Raw genomic sequence first — 27477 nt, forward strand, 5'->3', positions numbered from 1 at the left:
TTTTAAGCTTCACATCCTAGTAAATATAGTGTACCTCTTTCCTCTTAATTTGAGCTCGTGTGTACTGGCACCATCTATTGAAAGCGCTCCGCTGCTTGCAGATTAACAGCAACATGTTTTAATGGTATCATGATGCAGAATTGTTTTCACTAGTAGAATGTATGCCATACCAGAAGTTTGTTTTCAAAGTATATTTGTGCTAAAGCTGCCTTTCTTTTTCTGTCATGTTCGCCTGTAGAATCTTGATCTTAGTCAAAGAATCCATGATTTCAAACAAAAAAATAAACAAGTATAAATACACAAATATGAGGTGAAAGGATACACTCATGCCATGTTTCAAATGCTTGATAAACACACTTTCTACTCCAGTAGGTCAATGCCTTTGCTTTTCTTAGTTTCAAGTCCTTTGACCATTTATTATGAATCTGCATGCCCATGACTGACTTTTGCAACATCGAGTTCTTGTGAAAACAAACTGCACATTTCTGCATCTCCTGCCATTCTGCAAACCAAATCAATAAGCTTCTTTATTATTTGTGTCCTTTTTTGAAAAAAGGCAGATATGTGCTTAGTCAGGCTACAGACTATGGCATTTGCAAAATCTGATTAGATGTGTTATGCTGCATATAATAATAGTAATCAACGAACAGACTTTTATGAATGGGCAGTATGCAACAACTGAGAGTTATAAAGCAATTACCTTTACGTGTTAATTGACACCAACATTGCAGAGTAGAACTCATTATTCTTTGTTTTCTTTTATTCATCAGCTCAAGAGCAGTATGCCTTATCTTTACGGAACTCTTCATTGCCTGCCAGGCAAAGCTCAGCCTCTTGTGAGCCCAAAATCCCAGGGCTAGCTTTCTCAAATATGTGGCATACTGTTTGCCTTGCACTCGAATTTGCCAGTTCTCGAAACATGTTGAAAGAAGGGTCAGATTTCTAAACTGTTCTGCTTTGAGAACAAGTCTCTGCTGCTGAAAACGTTGTAGGGAATGCTCATACCAAGCACACAGAATCAATCTACATTTTCGTGCTTTGACTGCTCAAAAAGAACCCAATTAGAACGTTTTCAGATGCATTCAATCGTCATAGTGAGGTTCATTAAGCAGCACCATTTTACAATCAAAGTATTAGGCATAGCATAGTTCTAGAATTAACGTGCTCAGAGAACATACTTCACAAATAGGAAATACGCATGCTATAATGTCACTTGAAAAGAAAGATGATCCAAATTGAGACATTTATGTTGCTGTTGTTGCTTCCTGAACACTCCCTCCGATTGTTCTCCCTTATCTCTCCTCTCTTTTTTTATTGTGAAGGGTAATTGTATTAATTATCAAAAACATGAAATAAGAGTGAACTATATGATTAACAATATAGGAGTCATGATTGAGCTATACAACTGACAAGGAAACTCAAGAAACCGCAGCATGCCAAGAAAGAAAATCATCCTTCAGGAGGATGTCTGCATACTAAATGATGCTAAACTACCAATGAAAAGGCCTCACAAACAGGCCATGTGACTACACACTCTGGAATTGAATGCATTCTAGATAGTCCAGCTATGCTAACAGCCTAGAAATGCAGAAAGTAGAAAACAATCTTCACATGAGGCTGCACAAAATCTGTCAATTGATAGGTCTCCTCACTTGTAGTACAAGAGAAGTAAGAGCCATTAGAAATATTGTATCTTCACAATACAAAAGCAAGATGAAGACCACCCACCAGCATTCTCCATATAAATACTTTGTATTGGAAGGGAGTCCTATTAAGCCAGCTCACCATCACGGTAACTTTCCACCAAGCTTTTCCTTTGTGGAGACCCCAAGTGTTATTGCCCTTAAGTGCCAACCAATCCTAGTTCTTAATAAGCGAATGACATATCTAATTAATACATGCATGATCTAATAATGATCATCCTTTCATTCTCCAATCCTACCAAGGGATATCTAGATTTAAGCAAGGAAAAGGCTGCAAAACATGCAAGGAAGATGAAATGGTTTCCCATAAATGAGGATAGCCTCTAGGAACATGAAAAATCTTTGGACTAACTAGAATGCCATCACAGTGTTTTGTTGTGCAAGAAAAAGTGCATCAGCCATAAAAGTTAGACCAAGCCTTGCCGTTTTGTTCATCATGGCCCTAGCTTATTATTTCCCTTTCCAGGAAACAAGCCTTGAAGCAGTCAACAATTCAGATTGTAGAGAATTAACTTGTAAACAATCAACATTTGGGTGCCAAGAAGGCTTTACAAGTACCACTTTCCAAGAATGAACCAACTAAGTTGGTGATATGGAAGATTTGAGATGAACAAGCTCATCAGTGGTAATAAGTTATAACATGCCACCACAAGGCCCAAATCCAGTATTTCCACGCAAGATACTCCAATCTTCAAGAAACAATCTTGCAATAGAAGCCTAAGGCTATTGACCAACATGCCGTCATGTGAATCTCCATATGTAAGATGTTCCCACCCCCATTCTTTTTGGCGTATAGACATGTTTCCAAGAGATCCAAAAAAAGCCAGATTGCATAAACTCCTTTTTCCAGAGTATAAAACCAATAGACTAAGTAATTTCCTACAAACTTAACTTCAACCAAGGAAGAAATGGCAAATACTATGAAATTATTAACACCAAGATTTTCTAACCCACTTTAAGACGTACATGAAAAGGCCATGCATGCCATATCCAATAGATAAACTTGTTAGCAATATGCATGGAGATCCATTCAAAGAACTTTTTAGACTGGATGCTAGAAAAGTACAAGAGTCACATATGAGATAAATGGACAGCAAAGTAACAGTCTCTCTCTTTTGTTCATAACAGGTAATTGTATTAATTATGAAAAAAGTACAAGATTACAAGATAACAAAATGGAGAGAGACACACGCACACACACACTCTCTCTCTCTCTTTTTTTTCATAAAAGGTAATTGTATTAATTACGAAAAAAGGTACAAGTTTACATGATTACAAGATACACGATGGCTCTACACCATTGTGTGTAAAAACTCTCTCTCTCTCTCTAAAAGAACTAAACGAAAAGAGTTACAAAAAGTCATGGCAAAGACGCAGAGGAAATTGCCATATGCCAGGGAAGTAAGTCCTCCCGAGGGAGCAAGTCGGAGTGCCGAATAAGATCTATCTGCCAATGCAAGAGACCTTTAAGCCTAACAATATGCCTCTAAACATTAGAGGTGGAATCAAAAAGAAAAGCATTCCGAAATGGTCCAGTTATGCTAACAGCCCCAATATCTAAGAAAGTGAAACAAGATCTTCATATGTGGCTGTGTCGGTGTGGGGTATTTGGGCTGCACAAAAACCCAATCAAACGGGCGTGGCAAGAAACTGACCACCGCTCGCCAAACTGCTGACAAGAATGACCAGATTTTCTTAGCGAGAGGGCAAGAAATAAATCGATGATGGGCCAATTCCACACTGGTGGTGCAAAAGAAACAATTGCCGTTGGACATTCGACGCTTGGAAAGGGCTGAAGCAAGAGGAAGACCACCAATCATCACCCTCCAAAGAAAGACCTTATATTTGAAAGGTGTCTTGTTCAACCAGCCCTCCATCACAGTTACCCTCCACCATGACCGGGATTTACGCAATCCCCATAGAGTATTAGCTTTAGTAACCAACCATTGATGATCTTTAATCAGAAGATGATACACTTGGTGAGCTGAAGCCTTTTCTAAATTCAGCCGGCCTGCAAGGTCCCAGTCCTGCTAGGGACGATCCAAAGCAAGGGCAAGAAAGGGTTGTCTGCTCTGGAGCACCATCAAAAGCTGTCCCCATAAATCCCTGTATCCACGAGGGATCCTGAGAAGCCTCCTAGATGTACGAAACAATATCAACACATTGCGATTGGAAAGGGTGGCATCTGCAATTGAAGTCAAGCCCAAACGTGCCATGCGGTTAAATTTTGGTCTAAGCTCATGTTTGCCTTCCCAAGAAAGTAACCGCGAGACTGCCAACAATTCCAGTGGAAAAGAGTTAGTAGCTAAGCGGTCCTCCATTGGATGCTACTGAGCCGTCTGGAGAACCAGTCTCCAGGAACATACCAAATGGGCAAGCAGAGATGATGAAGGACTAGAAAACCGAGAGTCTGCATTAAGAACATGCCACCAAGTGCTCCAAATTTGGGTATTACCATGTAGAAGCTCGTGATCCTCAAGAAAATAACGGGCTATAACAATCCACGGGTGATGATCCAAGCACATGGCGCGAAAAAGAGACCAACGGAGTGCCAGCATATGAGTTTTGGCATCTAAAATAGCCCCACCACCCATGTGTTTGGGGGTACATGCATGCGATCAAGAAATCCATGAAATGCCTGCATACAAAGAATCCTTCTTCCATAACATGAAACGAATATACTGAGTAAGAGCATTCAACGTAGTAGTAGTCTAGGGCAGCAATGGCAAGAAATATGTGAGCATTGGCAACATAATTGTCTGAGTCACTTTGAGGCGAACATGGAAGGGCCAAGCCTGTGACTTCCAATACAGAAACTTAGCCGCCAGTTTCTATGAAATCCACTCTAGTAGCTGCTTTGGCGGAACATCAACACCCAAAGGGTACCCAAGATGCCTGACAATGGAACCACGAGGAACAACCATTCCCTCCAAGTCCAATGACTGCAAATCCGACTCCGTGCAGCTGAGAATGGCTGATTTCAAAGCATTGATGTAAGAAGATGAGAATAAGGAATTAGTGTAAATAATATTGATATTATGCCATGTCACACTGACATTGGTATAAAAGGAGAGGATATGTAATTTTACACATCTTTTTGACACATTAATACAATTACAATCTTTCTCTCCCTTCTTACTCACAGCTTCTATGGCTTCCCCTTCTTTCTTGTCTTTCTCTCTCTATAGTCTTTCTCTCTTCTCATCACTCTTCTTCTCTCTCTTCCTGTAGTCTTTCTCTCTCTTCTGCAGTCTTCTCTCTCCTCTTTCTCTCTCCCTAGTTCTCTCTCTGACAATTGATGCGAAGACTAGAAGCCTAACCAAAGAGAGTCCAAACATCTAATGCTTTGCGAAGATTATCCTTGTCCGCACGCAGAATCATAAAGCTGTCATCAGCCAAGGATTGACTAATGAAGTGTTGTCCAGAAGGAAGAGATAATCCAGCCAACAAAGTAGAAGCTGTCATATGAGATAACATCGAAAGAACAGGATGAGTCGCTAATTGCTTCAACCTTAGCAGGATCCATTCGGACACCATCCTTTGACACTATGTGCCCCAGGAACTGGATTTCTTCCAAGAAGAACTCACTCTTCTTGCCATTAAAGCCTTTCTCTCTTCAAGAGACTTGCGCACAAAAGGTTTCTTCTGGTTCTTTGACTGCTGTCCAAAGAACTTGGCTGGCTTCTTGAACTGCCAAGGTTTACCTATGCTTTGAGAAATCTGAGAAACCTGTTTACCAAATGGCTTCTTTGCTGAAAATTTTTCAGATTTGTCATGTTTAATGCTGCCCCCAAAACCACTTGACTGTCCCAACAATAATGCATTTCCTGTGGTAGCATTCTCAATTAACTGAGTCAAAGTGGTGACCTTTGTCTTTGTACAATAATTCCGAAGTTCCTTGGGCAGCCCACAGCAATATTTCTCTATCTGCTCGGTCAATGGCACAACCCTGTAAGAAGTGACTAGAAGTAAAGCCTCCCAAAACTTCTTGTTATAGTCTTCCAGATCCTTGCATTTAGATGCATCCAAATTGTGCCAAGCTGACATAACATCAATCTCAAATTCATTGGTCAACCAAGCAGAAGCAAATACTTGCTTGAAGCAAGTCCAAGTGGCAGGAGCCTGTCCTTGCATCAACGGTGTACTCCACCACTGACTAGCATTGTCCTTAAGAAAAGTGGCAGCTTTCCGGACCTTGGAAGGCTCTGTAAAGTTTCCTCCTGCAAATGCGGCATCAAACTGCTGTAAGAAAGAAAGAGCCTTAGTCCTATCTTCAAATCCTTGAAAGATGTCAAACTGCACGGCTGCACCACCTTCCTTGTATGGCTTTGGCTTCTCATGAGCCATCAAAGGATCCGTAGGATATGCCTGAAACATAGGAACACTAACATGTGGCATGGGAGTTGCCGGACCACTGACTACAGGGCTTGTAGACACAATACTTGCTTGCTGATTTTGATAATCAGCCATACCAAAAGTGCCCTGTGGCATGCCAAAACTGCCCTGAGCACTCTCAAATCCAAGCTGCAGGCCTATATTGCCATACATGGGGTTTGGCATAAAACCCTGTGTACCCCCAAACACTGTTCCTGGTACATGAATCTAGTTTCCATGCGCATAACCAGCCATACTCTAAAATACAAATCCACCTCCAAAGTACCCAAGATGTACAGAGGTCGGTGGGAAAACCTCTGGTAAAGCCTGAAAATTGTTTCCCTGTCCATTTAAACCAACAATTGGCTGCTGTAAAGTGGCAGGCTGAACTGGCAATGCCTGTGTAACTAGCGTTTCCGCCACCTGTTCCTGGACAGTCGGAACCAATCTTGGAGTCTCCATTGACTCCGCAAGCTGCCTTGGTGTTTCCACTGAATCTGTAGCATGCTTACCCTTATCCTGGACCTCTACTGGATCCAAAATCTTTGCAAATGGCTGCAAAAATGCCAAAAACCTTGGATTCTGCATCACTTGAGTAAACATACTCACAGCAGCAACTAACTGAGTCTTGAAAGTGTCTTCATCCATAGAAGAAGCCGTAAGAACTTGTCGCTCAAGCATAAGAGGAGGAGTAACAAACTGTAGAGGTTTAGAAGACTCTCCCACCTCATGAACAATAGGGATCTCCTGTGATGCAGACGCTTCCTCTCTGGTGTCTTCCTTTCTATTAGCCATGATGCACAATTCTGTGTCTACACCCAAACAAACCCTGGCTCACTCTTTAGGGAAAAAGTGATTCGGTCCCGGCAACGGAACCATGTAACCGGCCTGTTCACTGGGAAGGGCGGTAGTGTACAACCAAAATATATATAAATGCTTTCACCCAATTCACAATCGCCCACTTTACCTGACCTTAAAGACACAGAATCAAGAAGACATACAGGAAGCTAGAATGCTCCTGTTGCAACACATACACCCTGTTGGCCCCTAAGTTAGGCGCCCCTTGCGGTATTTCTTTATTTTTTAAAAGAGAAAGTACAATGGGCTGTCTTTCACCTATTCTGGGTGAAATTTGGCAGCATAACAGTACGATTACTGACCCAAAACAAGTTGACCAGGATGGGAAACTCTGCCCAAGTCTGAAACTTCTGGTTGAAGTGCAGAACTGACCATTTCAGCCTGCTGTAATTACTGGTACAGACCTGTTCTGAAACCTGTTTTCAATTCATACTGTTCCCTGCACCATTCAGCCCACTGTAATTACTGGTTCAGACCTGTTCTGAAACCTGTTTTCAGTTCATATTGTTCCCTGCACTGTCCTGCATCATCTGGGCTAAGTGCCCCTTGATTCTGACATCAATTGGGCTCTCAAATAACCTCTGAACAGTCCAGAATCAGTACTGATTTAGTGCTGATTCAGACACTTGCTTGGTGAGATTACCACCCTCACCTGTCCCTGCTGGGAACTGCAAACAACTGCTCCTGTTCCTGGAGAAAAAGGCTCTTGCCTCATGCAAAAACAGCATATTCCACACAGTTGTACCTGAATCAGAAGAAAGGCCCTTGATTCTGCAGCATAACCATACTGTCAGGGAGAGAGAGAGAGAGTAGGAAGCAAGCCCAGCCCTCTATGCATCATAGACAAGGTAGACCAGCTCTCAAGAGCTCTCCATCTGTAGCAATCCATCTCCCTTTCACAAAAATTGAGCCCCCCATGCATTGAAACTCGTTTTTTTGTGTTGTCCTCTCTCTCTCTTTTGGAAATTTATGCCCAAATTGTGACACATGACATACATGTAACAATTTTCCTATTTAAACCTTTCGGTCTAAAATTCTCCATCCTTGGTTCAAAATTTGACCTCGGCACAGACCAGAGGATCAATCCTCGTACAAAAACGAAGATAATGACGCGAACAAATTCTGGGTCCAAAAATAGTAACTCCCTAAATTTAAGGAGTTGCTTCCATTGTATCCCCACTAGTCCTCTGACTATCTTTGCAGACTATGGCTACATCCAAATCTGTCATGTAGCTCAACTGAAAATGAATTTCCACTGATGACACCACATGGACTAATCTCTTGAAGATTTGTCCATCTTCACTTTGAACTAGTCTCTTCCAGGCTAGTTCTTCAACACACTTGTCCATATACACTTTCACAAGTCTCTTCCAGGCTTGTCAATCTACAGTGCCATCAGTCTCTTCCAGACTTATACTGGACCTTAACTGTCCAATCTTGACTCACTAGACATTCCTGTCCGTTTCACAAACTCAACATGCAACTCAAGCGTTTAGATTTCAAGAGAGATCCTTCCAAAAAGAAAAACCAAATAAAATATGTAATAAAGAAATCAACAAAAAGGTAATAGTTGTCACAGTCTTGTGACAGTCCGACAAGGCATATTAATGCAACACTTTCATTTCAAGCATCTCAGGAAGAAAATCATCATTCTGCATGATGTACATGCGGTCCAACCGCGACCATGTAGTTGCATACTACGCAGAATGGAAAGTAAACCCTGTAGAAGAAGGGTGTAGCGAAGACCAGAGATCTTGCTTAAGAACGGCAAGAACCAACGCATTCCACACACGACTTTCCGGAGCCTCCATTACCAAATGCTCTGAGGTGGACTGTGAAGAATCAACACACATATTAAAATCCCCCATCAAAAAACCCCGTCTGCCAAGTGACAAGGAGGTCTGCAAAGTATTCCAAAGATCCCGGCGGGATAAAGGATCATTCGGAGTATAGAGGCCAAGTAACCATAAGATCTCTCCTTGAAATAAAACTTCAATTACCACAAAACGGCCATGTACATCATTTTTAATAAGAACAGGCTGATATTTTTCATGTACAATCATAAGCACACTAGAATAATGCATTGCATGTGTCCATGCATAAAACAAACGAAACCCATGGCAATCCACAACTTTTCCTGCTTCACCGTGACTCGTATGCTCAACAGCACACAAGACATCCCACTGATTCTCATGCAATACAGTCCACATGGCATGTTACTTATGGCGAGAAACATATGCCTCGAACATTCCACGTGGCTATCTTCATGTGTATTCAAAAAGAAAATCAGGTACGAGGCACATCTTGCCTCAACTTAACCTTTTCTGCTAGAATGTCAAGGACTCCCTCATCCAAAAAATCAGCTAACACGGCAAAAGAGTTTTGACAGCCAGATTTGGAGGTAGACGGTGTATCCGCTGTCTTGGGGGTGGAACGGGGATAACAATGATCCCATGGCGTAATCACGTTACCTATAGTATCAAAAGCCAACTTAGCAGGTGGACCCTTTGGACCGTCCGTATATACTTTCCTAGTAGGCTAATGACGGGGAGGAGAGTAAACCATAGCAAGAGCAGTGTGCTCTGAAGACAACATTTCTTTCCTGCGCATATAAGTGCGCATGGAATCTTGTGAGGCAGTAGACACAATATCCCCCATACCAGCATCAAACCTTTTACCTTTTTTTTCACGTACATCTACCCAGTCATTGCCACGGGAATCCAAACCCGAAACATGTTTACCTTTATCCAAAACTTTAGGTGGCTGGGTTGCATCCTGCAACGGAGCATCAAGCACCATATCTTCCATGGGCAACACAACATGCTCAGTATCTAAAGTCGGTTGCTTCTCTAGGCATTCGACCATAAAATACCCCAATTTTCCACACGAAAAGCAATGCCCTGCAAAGTTACCCCATTTCAAACGAAAGTGCAAAGGATGCATGCCAGAGCAATTAAGACGTAACCAAGCAGGCCTTTTCCTAGCAGTGTCCCATAACATACACAAACCGTTACGATCCATGGCCCTGAGGCTTGGGGGGACCAGAATAGTGCCCACCACGGCCATGGCATCCTTTAACAGTGGCCAATAGATAGCCAGACAATTTTCCACTTCAACCCACACCGGGCATTCACATTGAAGCAGGCGCTGAAAATCTGCCATTGGGCGCCATGGCACAACATGGACCAAACCACGATCAAAGAACAATGGCAATTTAAACAGGAGATCAGCACGATGCTTCTCAGATTTCAACAGCACCTCATAAAAGCCTCGGGGCCCAACAAAAATCTCTTCAACACACTCCCCTTCTAGCAGACTGTGTAGCCACTAGCGAATACACGAAAGCAATGGGATCCTACCAATAAAGAAGAGTATAACAGCACGTTCATAAAACACTGAAAATGAGCACAAGACATTTTTCGGGTCCATAGTGGCTTCCAGAACATCTTCAATTCCAAAGTCAAAAAACGCTTCCTGATTATGTTGAACATAATCGCCAAGCAAAGTGTTGGCAAACTCCAGCAAATGCTCCCAGTCAACATCTTAAGAGTCCACAGAATCAGAGACAACCTAAGCATAAGAACAATCCTGATGATCCATTGTCTCTTCCGAAGTATGCTTGGTGCATTTGCCCGCAGGCTAGAAGTCAAGACCAAGGGGTATCTCCTCTGTGCAAGGAACCATATCCTCTGGTTCCTTTGTACCAAAATGCGGACCAAGAGCTACCACCGTTTGGTCTAAAAAAGCCATATCCAAACCAGCCATGTTGTATCACTACGTGTGCCAGTCAGAGGCCGAGCCACGAGCTTACAAGAGGCAGAAATGGCACAGGCCTCTCTCTCTCTCTTTTTTTTTTCGTAAAAGATAATTGTATTAATTACGAAAAAGGTACAAGATTACATGATTACATGATTACAAGAGACACGAGGGCCCTAGGCCAACGTGTGGGAAATCCCCGTACTAATGCGCTAAAAAGGTTACACCAATCATGGCAGCGACCCAAAGGCAATTGCCATATGCCAGGGATGCAAATCCTCTCGAGGGAGCAAGTCGGAGTGTCGAATGAGATCTAGCTGCCAATGCAAGATCCCTTTAAACCTGGCAATATGTCTCGGTACATTAGAGGCCAAATCAAAGAGAAAAGCATTGCGCGTGGTCCAAATGTGCGAGCATCCCCAGTATCTGAAAAAGTGAAATAAGATCTTCATATGTAACTGTGCCGGTGTGGGGTACTTTGGGCGCACAAAAACCCAATCGAAAGGAGTTAGTGAGGACCCCACCACCGTGCGCTAGATTTGCGACAAGAGTAACCAGATATTCTTGGCGAGCGGGCAAGAAAGAAAACGATGTCGGGCCGATTCCGCAGTAGTGGTACAGAAGAAACAATTGCCATTCGAGATTCGACGCTTGGAAAGAGCTGAGGCAAGAGGAAGACCACCAATCATTACCCGCCAAAGAAAGACCTTGCATTTGAAAGGTGCCTTATTCAGCCATCCCTCCATCAGCATTGCCTGCCACCATGACAGCGATTTCCGCAGTCCCCAAACAGTATTAGCTTTCACACCCAGCCATTGGTGATCTCGAATGAGAAGATGATACACCTGATTAGTAGATGCCTTTTCCAGACTCAACCGGCCTGCAAGGTCCCAGTCCTGCCAAGGACGATCCACAGCCAGGGCAGGAAAGGGTTGCCTACCCTGAAGCTCCAAGGAAAGCTTTTCCCATAAACCACGGTATCCGCGCGGGATCCTGAAAAGTCTCCTAGCAGTTCGAAACGATGCGAGGACATTGCGAGTGGCAAGGGTAGCATCCGCAATCGAAGTCGCACCTAAACGGGCCATGCGGTTAAATCTCGGTCTGAGCTGATGTTTGTCTTCCCATGAAAGTAATCTGGATACTGCCAACAATTCCAGCTGAAAGGAGTTAGTCTGCAAGCGGTCCCCTACTGGATGCCAGCGAGCCTTTTGGAGCACCACTTTCCAATAGCCGACCAAGTGCAGTAACAAAGAGGAAGAGGGACTGGAAAATCGAGGATCAGCATTAAAGACATGCCACCAGGAGGCCCGAAGCCATGTGTTACCATGGCGTAGCCCGCTGTCCTCAAGAAAATAACGGGCTATGATGGTCCACGGGTGATGATCCACACACATGGCACGAAAAAGAGACCAACGAAGAGCCAGCATATGAGTTTCTGCATCCAAAATAGCGCCACCACCCATGCGTTTAGGGGTACATGTATGTGACCATGAAATCCATGAAATGCCTGCCTGCAGGGAATCCTTCTTCCATAGCATGAAACGAATGGGATGAGTGAGAGCCTTCAAAGTAGTAGGCGTCCACGGCAGCAATGGCAAGAAATACGTTAGCATTGGTAGCTTAATTGTCTGAGCCACTTTGAGGCGCACATGGAATGGCCATGCTTGCGACTTCCAATACATAAACTTCGCCGCCAGTTTTTGTGAAATCCACTCCAGTAGGTCCTTTGGCCATACATCCACTCCCAACAAGTATCCAAGATGCCTGACAATGGATCCAGGGAAACCACCTGGCCCTGCCAGCCTAATGACTGTAAATCAGGCTCCGTGCAACTGAGAATGGCCGACTTAAAGGCATTGATGCGAAGACCAGAGGCCTGACCAAAGAGCGTCCAAACATCTAATGCCTTTCGAATGTTGTCCCTGTCTGCCCGCAAAATCATAAAGGTGTCATCACCCAAAGATTGGCTAATGAAGTGCTGCCCCAAAGGAAAAGACAATCCTGCCAGCTGAGCAGAAGCCGCCATTGAGGATAACATTGAAAGGACCGGGTGAGTCGCCAGGGCAAAGAAAAGAGGACTCAAAGGGCAACCCTGTCTGACCGAGCGTGCAAGGACAAATGGCTCTGTAACCCCACCATTGAGCAGCCTCTCTCTCTCTCTCTCTCTCTCTCTCTCTCTCTCTCTCTCTCTCTCTCTCTCTCTCTCTCTCTCTCCCTCCCTCCCTCCCTCCCTCCCTCCCTCCCTCCCTCCCTCTCTCTCTCTCTGGCAAAACGGACCCTGCACTGGGCTGACGAAGGGGCTCAAGCAGCGCGAGCAGGAACAAACGCCCGTTGGGCAGAGAGGGCACGTCCACAGGTAGGGAACACGAGGCCTCTTTCCCTTGCTCACTCTTGCTGTGTGGCAACCTGGGTGTGACAAGCCGCTTCTTCTTCTTGGCAAAAAACGGTCAAATCAAGCCTTCCTACATTGCGGTGCCTAAGCTGAGCAGGAATAATACGATCGGTAGAACTGCAGGCAAGCAAGGCGGTCGAAACCAGTGGGTGTTCGCAGAGTGGAAGGTCCGTTTCGACGAGGAGTGCGCAAGTCCACGTGACAGCAGCGATACGCACAGGTGCAGGCAATGAGAGGCAAAGCCAGTGACAGGCGCAGGTCCAGGCGATGGCACGCGACGGGCAGAAGTCCCCAAGGCAGAGGTCCAGGTGAGAGCATGCGACGGGCACAGGTCCCCATCGGCGACGGCAGGGCCACACGAATCAGACAGGCGGCGGGCTCTCCTCTCCTCGATCATCCATCGCTTCTCTCTCTCTCTCTCTCTCTCTCTCTCTCTCTCTCTCTCTCTCTCTCTCTCTCTCTCTCTCTCTCTCTCTCTCTCTCTCTCTCTCTCTCTCTCTCTCTCTCTCTCTCTCTCTCTCTCTCTCTCTCTCTCTCTCTCTCTCTCTCTCTCTCTCTCTCTCTCTCTCTCTCTCTCTCTCTCTCTCTCTCTCTCTCTCTCTCTCTCTCTCTCTCTCTCTCTCTCTCTCTCTCTCTCTCTCTCTCTCGTAAAAGGTAATTGTATTAATTACGAAAAAAAAGGTACAAGTTTACATGATTACAAGATACACGAGGGCTCTCAGCCAATCGTGTGTAAAATCCCAGTACTAAGCCATGAACAAGTTACACAAGTCATGGCAAAGACCCAGAGGAAATTGCCCTATGCCAGGAAAGTAAGTCCTCCCGAGGGAGCAAGTCCGAGTGCCGAATGCCAGGGAAGTAAGTCCTCCTGAGGGAGCAAGTCTGAGCTCATGTTTGTCTTGCCACGAAAGTAATCTCGAGGCTGCCAACAATTCCAATTCAAAGGAGTTAGCATGCAAGCGGTCCTCCACTGGATGCCAACGCGCCTTTTGGAGCACCACTTTCCAGGAGCCGACCAAATGCAGTAACAAAGAGGAGGACGGGCTGAAAAACCGAGAGTCTGCATTAAGGACATGCCACCAGGAGCTCCAAAGTTGTGTATTACCATGCCGAAGCCCGCTGTCCTCAAGAAAATAACGGGCTATAATGCTCCACCATGCCGAAGCGCGAAAAAGAGACCAAAGAAGTGCCAGCATATGAGTTTCGGCATCCAAAATAGCTCCACTACCCAGGCGTTTGGGGGTACATGTATGTGACCACGAAATCCACGAAATACCTGCGTGCAATGAATCCTTCTTCCATAACATGAAACGAATGGGGCGAGTCAAAGCCTTCAAAGTAGTAGGAGTCCACGGCAAAAATGGCAAGAAATATATGAGCATTGGTAGCATAATTGTCTGAGCCACTTTGAGGCAGACATGGAAGGGCCACGCTTGCGACTTCCAAAACATAAACTTAGCTGCCAGTTTCTGTGAAATCCACTCCAATCGTTGCTTTGGCCGAACATCAACACCCAACAGGTACCCAAGATGCCTGACAATGGAGCCACGAGGAATAACCTGACCCTGCCAGCCCAATGACTGTAAATCAGACTCCGTGCAACTGAGAATGGCCGATTTGAAGGCATTGATGCGAAGACGAGAAGCATGACCAAAGAGAGTCCAAACACCTAATGCCTTGCGAATGTTGTCCTTGTCCGCACGCAAAATCATAAAGCTATCATCAGCCAAAGATTGGCTAATGAAGTGCTGTCCCAAAGGAAGAGACAATCCGGGCAGCTGAGCAGAAGCTGCCATTGAAGATAACATTGAAAGAACCGGGTGGGTTGCCAGGGCAAAGAAGAGAGGACTCAAAGGGCAACCCTGTCTCCCCGAGCGTGCAAGGACAAATGGCTCTATAACCCCACCATTGAGCATAACGTGCAAAGAAGCTGCAGCACTAATGGTGTAGATCAATCGGGACATCCAAGTACCAAAACCCATAGCAGACATAGCTTTTGCAATGAAAGACCAGTCTAAATAGTCAAAAGCCTTTTCCAGATCCAATTGAATCAATACCACTTCCTGACTAGAGTGCCTTGCATAGTCAATAGCCATTTGCACATTTAAGATATTATGCAGAATGTTGCGACCCTTAATAAACCATATTGAAGAGGATGCACAATAGCTGGAAGGTGCTTGTGGAGCCGATTCGCCAGCACTTTGGAAAAGATTTTATACATCGAACCCATCAAAGAAATTGGTCTCCAATGTTGCAAAATTGACGGCGAAGGAACCTTTGGAAGCAGTTTGATAAGGCCTTCTTTCCATGAGGAAAGTATGACCCCTATTTCCCAAACTTGCTGAAACATAGCCGCCAATGGCTTCACCAGTTGGGTAGCCGAGCTCTCAAAGAATTCATTGGTGAGACCATCCCAACCAGGGCTTTTATCCTTAGGCAGGTATAACAAAACATCCATAACCTCCTCCTCACAAATATCTGCCTCCAAAGTAGCTTGCATATCAAGTGGAACCTGATGGCGGACCAGATCATAGAAGACTGAGCATGCATGCGTAACCTGGTCAGAAGGCGACAAAGAAAAACCAAGAAGATCTAGAAAATAATTCCTGCACATATTGACAATGGTCTGTGGATCAGTGACCATGCAACCTTCTGAATCCTAGAGTCTAGTCATATTTTCTCGAGCAGGAGAAGCATGCAAGGTGCGAAAGAACTTATGACTCTGACAAGCACTATCTTGCAAATTGTCAGTCAAGTTGTGGAGTTTGGCCTGCTGATAACTGCTGATAAGATTTCAACTGAAATTCTTTAATCAGATCAGTCAAACGCATCGCTAGTGACAGCAGAAATTCATCATCTAGGGTGTCCACCAGCAACGAACGAACCAAAGCCAGTAAGTCCTCCGCTGTGTATCGACGCCGCCAACAAATAGAGGCATGATGGATCCCATACTGCTGAGCAACCCGCTGCACATTAGAGAGCAGTCGTGCAAAGGAAGCCGAGCCCTCAGATGTGAAGTCCAATAAAAACCTCTCAATCAATTGCTGCATATAGCCCTGAAAGATTGGATGCTTCAAATAAGACGAGTTGACACGTAAAGGGAGTCTATCCAGCAACTGCATAAAAGGTGCAATGGGTTGTGCAAGTATCTCAAGCTGGAGAGGCAAATGGTCTGACAAGGCATATTGCTGCAAGACTTTCATTTCCAGCATCTTGGGAAGAAAATCATCCTCCTGCATGATGTACATTCGGTCCAACTGCGACCATGTAGTTGCATATTGTGCGGAATGAAAAGTAAACCCTGAAGAAGAAGGGTGGAGCCAAGACCAGAGATCTTGTTTAAGTACCTCAAGAGCAAAGGCATTCCACACAGGACTTTCCGGAGCATCCATCACCGAATGCCCTAAAGTGGACTGAGAAGAGTCAACACACATATTGAAATCCCTCATCAAAAAACACCTTCTGCCAAGTGACATGGAGCTCTGCAAAGTCTTCCAAAGATCACGTCGGGATGAAGGGTCATTCGGAGCATAGAGGCCCAGCAATCATTAGATCTCTCCTTCAAATAAAACTTCGATTACCACAAAGCGGCCATGTACATCATTTTTAATAAGAACAGGCTGGTATTTCTCATGGACAATCATAAGCACGCCAGAATAGTGCATAGCATGTGTCCCCGCATAAAACAAGCGGAACCCATGGCAATCCACAACTTTTCCTGCTTGACTGTGACTCTTGTGCTCAACCGCACACAAGACATCCCACTAGTTCTCATGCAAGACAGTCCACATGACATGTTGCTTATGGCGAGAACAAATGCCTCGTACATTCCACGTGGCTATCTTCATATATCTTCAAAAAGAGAATCACGAACGAGGCACCGCTTGCCTCGATTTCACCTTTTCCGCGAGAATGTCAAGGACACCTTGATCCAGACAATCAGCTAACACTGCAAAAGAATTCTAACGGCCCGCTTTAGAGGTAGATGGAATATCCACTGCCTTGGGAGTGGAACAGGGATAACGACGATCCCAGGGTGTAATCACATTACCTCTAGTATCGAACACCAACTTAGCAGGTGGGCCCTTTGGATCGTTTGTATATACTTTCCTCGTAGACTGATTACGGGGAGCAAAAGGTACCATAGTACGCGCAGCATACTGTGAAGAAAACATTTATTTCCTGCACATATACGTGCGCACAGAATCCTGTGAAACATTAGGCCCAGAATCCGCCCGGCCAACATCCAACTTTTTACCTTTTTTGGGACGTGCCTCTAGCCAGTCATTGCTACGGGAATCCAAACCCAGGACCTGTTGTTTACCTTTATCCAAAGCATTAGGTGGTTGGGTGGCCTCCTGTGACGGAGCATCAAGCACCATGTCATCCATAGGCAGCACAACATGCGCATCAGCTGAAGATGGTTGCCTCTCTGGGCATTCGGCCATAAAATGCCCCAATTTTCCACACGAAAAGCAGTGTCCTGCAAAGTTGCCCCATTTCAAGCGAAAGTGCAAAGGATGCATGTCAGAGCAATTAAGACGAAGCCACGCATGCCTTTTCCTTGCCGTGTCCCATAACATACACAAACGGTTTCGATTCATGGCCCTTAGGCTTGGGGAAACCAGCACCCTTCCCACAACTGCCATCGCATCCTTTAACAATGGCCAATAGACAGCCGAACAATTTTCCACTTCAACCCACACCAGGCATTCACGTCGAAGCAGGCACTAAAAGTCTGCCATAGGGCGCCATGGCACAACATGGACCAAACGGCGATCAAAGAACAATCGCAGTTTGGACAGGAGCTCAGCCCGATGCTTCTCTGATTTCAACATCACCTCATAGAAGCCTCAGGGTCCAACAAAGATCTCCTCAACACACTCCCCTTGTAGTAAATGGTGCAGCCACTGGCGAATATGGGAAAGCTCTGCGATCCTGCCAGTGAAGAAGAGTATAACCACACGGTCATAAAACACCGAAAAAGAGCGCAAGACAATGTTCGGGTCCACCATGGCTTCCAAAACTTCTTCAGTTCCCGAATCAGAAAAAGCTTCATGATTATGCTACACATAATCGCCAAGCAGAGTATTGGCCAACTCCAGCAAATGCTCCCAGTCAATCTCCTGCGAATCCACGAAATCAGAGGCAACCTGCGCATAGAAACGTTCCTGAGGACCCATTGTCTCGTCGGAACTATGCTTGGAGCGTTTTCCCGCAAGCGGAAAGTCAAAATCAGAAGGCATCTCCTCCGTGCAAGGAACCATATCCTCCGGTTCCTTCATATCAAAATCCAAACCAAGGGCTGCCACCGTCTCGTCGGTAAAAGCCATATCCAAACCAGCCATGCTTCTGTCCCCTCTCTCTATCTCTCACTCTCTTGCTCTCGCACTGTCACTAGAGAACGCGCGGGGCTGGGCGCAACCCTAACCATGCAGATGCAGGAGGGCGAAACGCGTGGAGCTGGGCGCAATCCTAACTGCGCAGGTGCAGGTGCTGGCAGATCACGACAGGCAGCAAGCAACGGTCACAAGGCCTAGGTCTGTCAGGGCGCGTAGCCAAAGTCAACGTCGCAGGTCAACAGGGCAGGTCAAGCGCGGGCGCTCGGCAGCAGGGTGGGGCACACGACGGGCCAGATGGGCACTCAGAAACAGGGACCCGCGGTGCAGGCCGACGTGCAGAAGCAGGGACCCGCGATCACACTCTCTGCTGTACAGAAGGCCAGGGCCGTCGGGCAGGGAAAACGGCTCAGTTTCGCCCACGCTGGCTCGCGATCCGTCTATTGGCGCTCAGTTTCGGCCTCTCGCTCGCTCGCGTACAGAAGGTCACATCGATTGGGGAAAGGGTTCAGGCGTGCAGGGCAGGGAGGCGCACGGCAAGGCGACGCGCAGGACAGGGATCCGCCATCGTCGACTACTCCCTCTCTCTCTCTCTCTCTCTCTCTTTTTTCGTAAAAGGTAATTGTATTAATTACGAAAAAAATACAAGATTACTTGATTACAAGATACATGATGACACAAAGCCATCATGTGAAGAGGTTTTCTCTTTCTTTCTCTCTCTCTTTTTCCTGATTACAAGATACATGAGGGCCCTAGGCCAACGTGTGGGGAAGCCCCGTAGTAATGCACTGAAAAGGTTACACCAATCATGGCAACGACCCAGAGGCAATTGCCATATGCCACGGATGCAAATCCTCCCGAGGGAGCAAGTCGGAGTGTCGGATGAGATCTAGCTGCCAATGCAAGAGCCCTTTAAGCCTGGCAATATGTCGCGGTACATTAGAGGCCGAATCAAAGGGAAAAGCATTGCGCGTGGTCCAAATGTGCCAGCATCCCCAATATCTGAAAAAGTGAAATAAGATCTTCACATGCAACTGTGGCGGTGTGGGATACTTCGGGCGCACAAAAACCCAGTCGAAAGGAGTCAGCCAGGACCCCACCACCGTGCGCCAAATGTGCAACAAGAGTGACCAGATATTCTTGGCGAGCGGGCAAGAGAGAAAACGATGTCGGGCCGATTCCGCCGGTGTGGTACAGAAGAAACAATTGCCATTCGAGATGCGACGCTTGGCAAGGGCCGAGGCCAGAGGAAGACCACCAATCATCACCCGCCAAAGAAAAACCTTGCATTTGAAAGGTGTCTTATTTAGCCAGCCCTCCATCAGCGTTTTCTGCCACCATGACAGCGATTTCCGTAGTCCCCAAACAGTATTAGCTTTCTCACCCAGCCATTGGTGATCTTGAACGAGAAGATGATACACCTGATTAGTAGAGGCCTTTTCCAGACTCAGCCGGCCTGCAAGGTCCCAGTCCTGCCAAGGGCGATCCACAGCCAGGGCACGAAAGGGTTGCCTACCCTGAAGCTCTGACGAAAGCTGCTCCCATAAATCACGGTATCCACGCAGGATCTTGAAGAGGCGCCTAGCAGTCCGAAACGATACGAGGACATTGCGAGTGGCAAGGGTAGCATCCGTAACCGACGTCACACCTAAACGGGCCATGCGATTAAATCTTGGTCTGAGCTGATGTTTATCTTCCCATGAAAGGAGTCTCGATACTGCCAACAATTCCAGTTGAAAGGAGTTAGTCTGCAAGCGGTCCCCTACTGGGTGCCAACGGGCCTTTTGGAGCACCACTTTCCAAGAGCCGACCAAGTGCAGTAACAAGGAGGAAGAGGGACTGGAAACAGGAGAGTCAGCATTAAGGACATGCCACCAGGAGGCCCGAAGCCGTGTGTTGCCATGGCGGAGCCCGCTGTCCTCAAGAAAATAACGGGCTATGATGGTCCACGGGTGATGATCCACACACATGGCACGAAAAAGGGACCAACGGAGAGCTAACATATGAGTGTGTGCATCCAAAATAGCTCCACCACCCATGCGCTTAGGGGTACATGCATGTGACCATGAAATCCAAGAAATGCCGGCCTGGAGTGAATCCTTCTTCCACATCATGAAACGGATGGGATGAGTGAGAGCCTTCAAGGTAGTAGGCGTCCATGGCAACAAAGGCAGGAAATACGTTAGCATTGGTAGCATGATTGTCTGGGCCACTTTGAGGCGGACATGGAATGGCCACGCTTGCGACTTCCAATACATAAACTTCGCAGCCAGTTTTTGTGAAATCCACTCCAGCAGGTCTTTTGGGCGTACATCCACCCCCAATGGGTATCCAAGATGCCTGACAATGGAGCCGCGGGAAACCACCTGGCCTTTCCAGCCTAAGGACTGTAAATCAGACTCCGTACAACTGAGAATGGCTGACTTAAAGGCATTGATGCGAAGCCTAGAGGCCTAACCAAAGAGTGTCCAAACATCTAATGCCCTTCGAATGTTGTCCCTGTCCGCCTGCAAAATCATAAAGGTGTCATCAGCCAAAGATTGGCTAACGAAGTGCTGACCCAACGGAAGAGACAGCCCGGCCAGCTGAGCAGAGGCTGCCATGGAGGATAACATTGAAAGGACCGGGTGAGTCGCCAGGGCAAAGAAGAGAGGGCTCAAAGGACAACCCTGTCTGACCGAGCGTGCAAGGACAAATGGCTCTGTAACCCCACCATTAAGCATAACTCTGGAGGAAGCCGCAGCACTAATGGTGTAGATCAATCGGGACATCCGAGTACCAAAGCCCATAGCAGACATGAGGTCTGCAATGAAAGACCAGTCCACATAATCAAACGCCTTTTCCAAGTCCAATTGAATCAATACCACTTCCTGACCGGAGTGCCGCGCATAGTCAATAGCCATTTGCACATTTAAGATATTATGCAGAATGTTGCGGCCCTTAATGAAACCATATTGGAGAGGATGCACAATAGCTGGAAGGTGCTTGTGAAGCCGATTCGCCAGCACTTTGGAGAAGATTTTATACATGGAGCCCATCAAAGAGATTGGTCTTCAGTGTTGCAGCTTTGACGGCGAAGGGACCTTGGGAATTAGTTTGATAAGGCCTTCTTTCCATGAGGAGGGCATGACCCCCGTTTCCAAAACCTGCTGAAACATGGCCACCAATGGCTTCACCAACTGCGTGGCCGAGGTCTGAAAGAATTCATTAGTGAGACCATCCCAGCCAGGACTTTTAACCTTCGGCAGGTGCAACAGAACATCCATAACCTCTTCCTCGCAAATATCCGTCTCCAAAGTGGCTTGCATATCAACTGGAACCTGCTGGCGGACCAGATCATAGAAGACCGAGCGGGCATGCGTAACCTGGCTAGAAGGCGAGGAAGAAGAACCAAGAAGTTCCATAAAATAGTTTCTGCACATAGTGACAATGGTCTGCGGATCTGTGACCATGCGACCTTCCGAATCCTGCAGTCTGGTCATATTTTCGCGAGCCGGAGACGCATGCAAGGCGCGAAAGAACTTATGAGACTGGCAGGCACTATCTTGCAATGTGTCAGTCAAGTTGTGCAGCTTGGCCTGTTGATAAGATTTCAACTGAAACACTTGAATAAGATGGGCCAACCGCCTCTCCAGAGACAGCAGAAAATCATCATCAGGGGAATCCAGAAGCAAGGAACGGACCAAAGCCAGTAAGTCTTCTGCTGCATGTCGACGTCGGCGGCAAAGCGAGGCATGATGGATCCCATACTGGCGAGCAATCCGCTGCACATTAGAGAGCAGCCGTGCAAATGAAGGCAAGCCCTCAGAGGCGAAGTCCAATAAGAACCTCTCAATCAGCTGCTGCATATAGCCCTGGAAAATGGAATGCTTCAAATAAGAGGAGTTGAAACGTAAAGGGAGCCTATCCAGCAATTGCACAAAAGGTGCAATAGAGTGTGCCCGCATCTCAAGCTGGAGGGGGAAATGGTCCGACAACGCATATTGCTGCAAGACCTTCATTTCCAGCATCTCGGGAAGAAAATCATCCCCCTGCATGATATACATTCTGTCTAGTCGCGACCAGGTAGTTGCATATTGTGCGGAATGAAAGGTAAACCCTGAAAAAGAAGGGTGAAGCCACGACCAAAGATCTTGCTTGAGCACGTGCAAAGCAAAGGAACTCCACACTCGGCTTTCCGGCGTATCCATTACCGAATGCCCTGAAGTGGACTGAGAAGAGTCAACACACATATTGAAATCTCCCATCAAAAACCCCCTTCGGCCGAGTGACATGGAGCCCTGCAAAGTGGACCAAAGATCCCGTCGGGATACGGGATCATTCGGAGCATAGAGGCCCAACAGCCATAAAATCTCTCCTTCAAATAAGACTTCAATCACCAGAAAACGGCCCTGCACATCATTTTTAACAAGGACAGGCTGATATTTCTCATGGACAATCATCAGCACGCCCGAATAGTGCGTAGCATGGGTCCCTGCATAAAACAGACAGAATCCATGACAATCCATCACTTTTCCTGCTTCACCGTGACTTTTGTGCTCAACTGCACACAATACATCCCACTGATTCTCATGCAAGACGGTCCACATGGCATGTTGCTTATTTCGAGAGCAAATGCCTCGCACATTCCACGTGGCTATCTTCATGTATCCTCAAAGAAGGAAGTCAGGAACGAGGCGCCGGCTGCCTCGATTTCACCTTTTCCGCGAGAGCATCCAGGACACCCTCATCCAGAAAATCAGCCAATACTGCAAAAGAATTCGGGCGACCTGCTTTGGAGGTAGAAGGGAAATCCACTGCCTTGGAAGAGGGGCGGGGATAACGCCGATCCCAGGGTGTAATAACATTACCTTTGGCATCGAACGCCAGCTTGGCAGGTGGGCCTTTGGGGCCGTCGGTATAGGCTCTCCTTGGAGACTGATTACGGGGGGCAGACGGGGCCGTAGGACGCGCAGCCTGCTGTGAAGTGGCCATTTCTTTCCGGTGCATATACGTGTGCACCGAATCCTGGGAAGCGGTAGGCCCAGGATCCGCCAGGCCTGCATCCAACTTTTTACCTTTCTTGGGACGTGCCTCAGTCCAGTCAGTGCGACGGGAATCCACACTCAGGACCTGTTGTTTGCCTTTATCGAGGACATGAGGAAACTGAAGGGCTTCTTGGGGCGTGGCATCAAGCACCATGTCGTCCTTGGGCAGCACAACCTGCGCATCCTCCAAAGACAATTGCTTGTCCGGGCATTCGGCCATGAAATGCCCCAATTTACCACATGAAAAGCAGTGGCCCGCAAAGTTGCCCCATTTTGAGCGAAAATACAAAGGATGCATGCCCGAACAATTGAGGCGAAGCCACACGGGCCTTTTCCTGGCCGTGTCCCATAGCATGCATAAACGGTTGCGGTTCATCGCCCTGAGGCTTGGGGGAACCAGCATTGTTCCCACAACTGCCATCGCATCCTTCAACATGGGCAAATAGACCGCCGGACAATTTTCCACCTCCACCCACACCGGGCATTCGCATTGAAGCAGACGCTGGAAGTCGGCCATGGGGCGCCATGGCACAACATGGACCAAGCGGCGATCAAAGAATAGCGGCAACTTAGACAGGAGCTCAGCGCGATGCGTTTTCGATTTCAGCAGCACTTCATAAAAGCCGCGAGGTCCAAGGAAGATCTCCTCAACAGACTCCCCTTGCAATAGATGGTGCAGCCACTGGCGAATATGCGAAAGCACTGGGATCCTGCCAGTGAAGAAAAGTATAACTGCACGGTCATAAAACACCGAGAAGGATCGCAAGACTGATTTGGGGTCCACCGTGGCTTCCAGCACATCATCCGTTCCCGCAACAGAAAAAGATTCGGTATTATGCTGGACATAATCGCCGAGCAAAGTATTGGCGAAGTCCAGCAAATGCTCCCAGTCAATTTCCTGCGAATCCACAGGATCAGAGGCCACTTGCGCATAGGAGCGTTCCGGAGGACTCATTGGCTCATCAGACGTATGCTTGGAGCGTTTGCCGGCAGGCGGCAGTTCAGAACTCGGCGGCAACTCCTCCGTGCATGGCACCATATCTTCCGGCTCCTCTGCATCGGAATCAGGGCCAAGGGCTGCCACCGTCCGGTCAAGAAAATCCATATCCAGGCCAGCCATACTGCTGTCTTCACACTCGTCCTGGCAGAGGGCGAGCTAGGTTAGGCGAGGTCGATCCTGCGCAGGGACGGATTGCTGGTCCCCCGCTTCACGCAGGATCAAGTCAAGCCTGCGCTGCCTGGGGGGAAGGGGCCAGGCGGCGCGCAGGGCAAGACGGCGAAGAAATCACAGGGCAGGGCGGCGCAGCACGCAGGCGGGTCAAAAGACGTCACGCAGGGGGTCTCTCTCTCTCTCTCTCTCTCTCTCTCTCTCTCTCTCTCTCTCTCTCTCTCTCTCTCTCTCTCTCTCTCTCTCTCTCTCTCTCTCTCTCTCTCTCTCTCTCTCTCTCTCTCTCTCTCTCTCTCTCTCTCTCTCTCTCGTAAAATGTAATTGTATTAATTACGAAAAAAGATACAAGTTTACATGATTACAAGATACACGATGGCTCTAAGCCATCGTGTGTAAAAACTCAGTACGAAACCACGAAAGAGTTACACAAGTCATGGCAAAGACATAAAGGAAATTGCCATACGCCAGGCAAGTAAGTCCTCCCGAGGGAGCAAGTCAGAGTGCCGAATGAGATCTATCTGCCAATGCAAGAGACCTTTAAGCCTCACAATGTGTCCCGGAACATTAGAGGCGGAATCAAAAAGAAAGGCATTCCGAGTGATCCAATTGTGCCAGCATCCCCAATATCTAAGAAAGTGGAACAAGATCTTCATATGCAACTGTGCCGGTGTGGGGTATTTTTGTGAGGGAGTGAGAGGATCGAGGTACAGCTGAGAGTGCAGTAGACAGTGTGAGAGTGAGAGAGACAGAGTGAAGCACGACACCCAATCCAATAGACTAAAAGAGTGTAGAATGAAAGTACAAAGTACAACCCTTAAACCTTAGGGTTGTAGGGGGCCACACCCGACACACGGTAAGTGCCCATAAGTGTGTAACATAAGCACATAAGCACATAAGCACATACGAAAATAAGACTATAAGTCTTGGGAAAAAAACCTCTCTTACCGAGAGTAAAAAGTACCCCAGTGACCTACTGATCACCGACACTCCCATATGAGCGTAAGCGTAAGTGAGCCGTGAGTCAAATACCCAACAAACCCCCTTGGAGTGAAGAGTGATCAAGAGTACAAGGATCATCCGCCACCAAAGGATATCAAATTTAAAGCATCGCGAAATGCTTCAAATTTGTCACAAGGAAGAGCTTTGGTGAAGATGTCTGCCACATTACTGGTGGTAGGACAATAGACAAGGCTGATATCACCTGCATGTAGCCTCTCTCTGACAAAGTGATAATGGATCTCAATGTGTTTCGTGCAGGCATGAAACACTGGGTTCCGTGCCACTGCATGGCACTCTGACTGTCAGTGAACAAAGGAGTAGGCTCGGTAACAGATACATCCAGATCAGCTAGCAAACGTCTTAGCCATACGCATTCAACTGTGGTAGTGAAAGCTGCCTTGTATTCAGCTTCACATGACGATGTGGCAATAGTGGATTGTTTCTTGCTAAGCCAAGAAATGCAAGAAGAGCCAAGAAAGAAACAATTGCCACTAGTGGAGTGACGTGTATCATAATCACCAGCCCAATCAGAATCACTGTAAGCATGTAACTGCAATGGTCCCCCCTTGGCATAAAGCAACCCAAGAGATCGAGTACCTTGCAAGTAACGAAAAACATGCTTGACAGCTTGCCAATGTGACATACGTGGCTGATGCATATACCTGCTCAAAGCTGAAACTGCAAACTGTATGTCCGGCCTAGTGTTGCATAGGTAGATAAGACATCCAACTACAGGAGCATATGTATGTATATCAAACAAATCACTGTCATCATGTAATGACAGTTTCAGTCCAGGTTTCATGGGGGTACAAACAGGCTTGCAATCCTGTAAGCCAAACTTCTCAAGAAGCTGCCCAATATACCTTGACTGTGATAGCCCAATACCTCGAGCATCATGTATGAACTGGATGCCCAAGTAGTAATGCAAAATTCCCAAGTCAGACATGTCAAAAGTTTGCTGCAAATTTTGTTTGAATGCTGAAATCTGATCAGCATGTGTTCCAGTGAGCAAAAGGTCATCAACATAAAGACATATAATCAGCATAGATCCCCCTTCTTTACATACGTAAAGGGTAGACTCAGATGAGCTGTTTAAAAACCCTTGACCAAGCAAGAAAGCATCTATTTTTGCATACCAAGCTCTAGGAGCTTGTTTCAAACCATATAGTGCCTTTTTGAGCTTGCAAACCAAATGTTCTGAGCCTTCAACTGCAAAACCAATGGGCTGCTGTACATAAACTTTCTCTTGAAGTTCCCCATGTAAAAATGCAGTCTTGATATCCAGCTGATGCACTCTCCAACCATAATGTGCAGCCAAAGCAATCATAGACCTGATGGTCGTCATACGGGAAGTAGGAGCAAATGTCTCCTCATAGTCAATGCCCTTTTTCTGTGCGTAGCCTTTAGCTACAAGCCGTGCCTTGTATTTATCAATGGATCCATCTGCTTTCCTTTTCAGTTTGTAGACCCATTTCATTCCAACGGCTTTCTTCCCAAATGGCAAAGACACCAAATCCCAAGTTTGATTCTTAGTGATAGAATCTAATTCAGCTTGCATTGCTGCCATCCAATGCACACTGTGTTATGCATCCTCAAAACATTCAGGCTCTTCATTATCAAAAGTACTTGCTGCCATAACAAACTCCATGGTATGTGCTGAATCATGCAAACGAGTTTGCCTTCTAGTACGACCAGCCATGGGTGCATCCAAAGGACTATCTTGCATAGTCTGCAAATACCATCTAGGTAACTGTCTAGCTTCCTGACTGTGTGCAAGCTCTTGCTAAATTTCAGTTTCAGCGTTATGCTGAATATTCCAATCAGCCAATGGCTGAATTTCTGCACTTTCCATAGGAGCAGC

At 46.6% G+C, this 27477-nt stretch overlaps 1 protein-coding gene across 12 annotated transcripts in view; it reads right to left on the reverse strand.

Moving 5' to 3' along the window:
- The window catches only part of LOC148021915 (uncharacterized), a 198220-nt gene that overhangs the window by 37900 nt on the left and 132843 nt on the right, over window positions 1-27477 (reverse strand). For 9 of the 12 annotated variants that reach the window (XM_087697437.1, XM_087697436.1, XM_087697432.1 and 6 more), the window contains 4 exons: window positions 701-1042; window positions 323-502; window positions 171-241; window positions 35-94 (listed from right to left, as the gene is read on the reverse strand). In XM_087697437.1, the coding sequence (XP_087553563.1) occupies window positions 35-94; window positions 171-241; window positions 323-502; window positions 701-1042 (653 nt within the window). The remainder of the gene's footprint in view (window positions 1-34; window positions 95-170; window positions 242-322; window positions 503-700; window positions 1043-27477) is intronic. The other 3 variants (XM_087697435.1, XM_087697434.1, XM_087697433.1) reach the window with 3 other exon arrangements.

This window comes from Lygodium microphyllum, chromosome 17, assembly GCF_053477565.2.
Source record: "Lygodium microphyllum isolate KBCC chromosome 17, Lygodium_microphyllum_v1.1.10, whole genome shotgun sequence".
Lineage (NCBI taxonomy): Eukaryota > Viridiplantae > Streptophyta > Polypodiopsida > Schizaeales > Lygodiaceae > Lygodium > Lygodium microphyllum.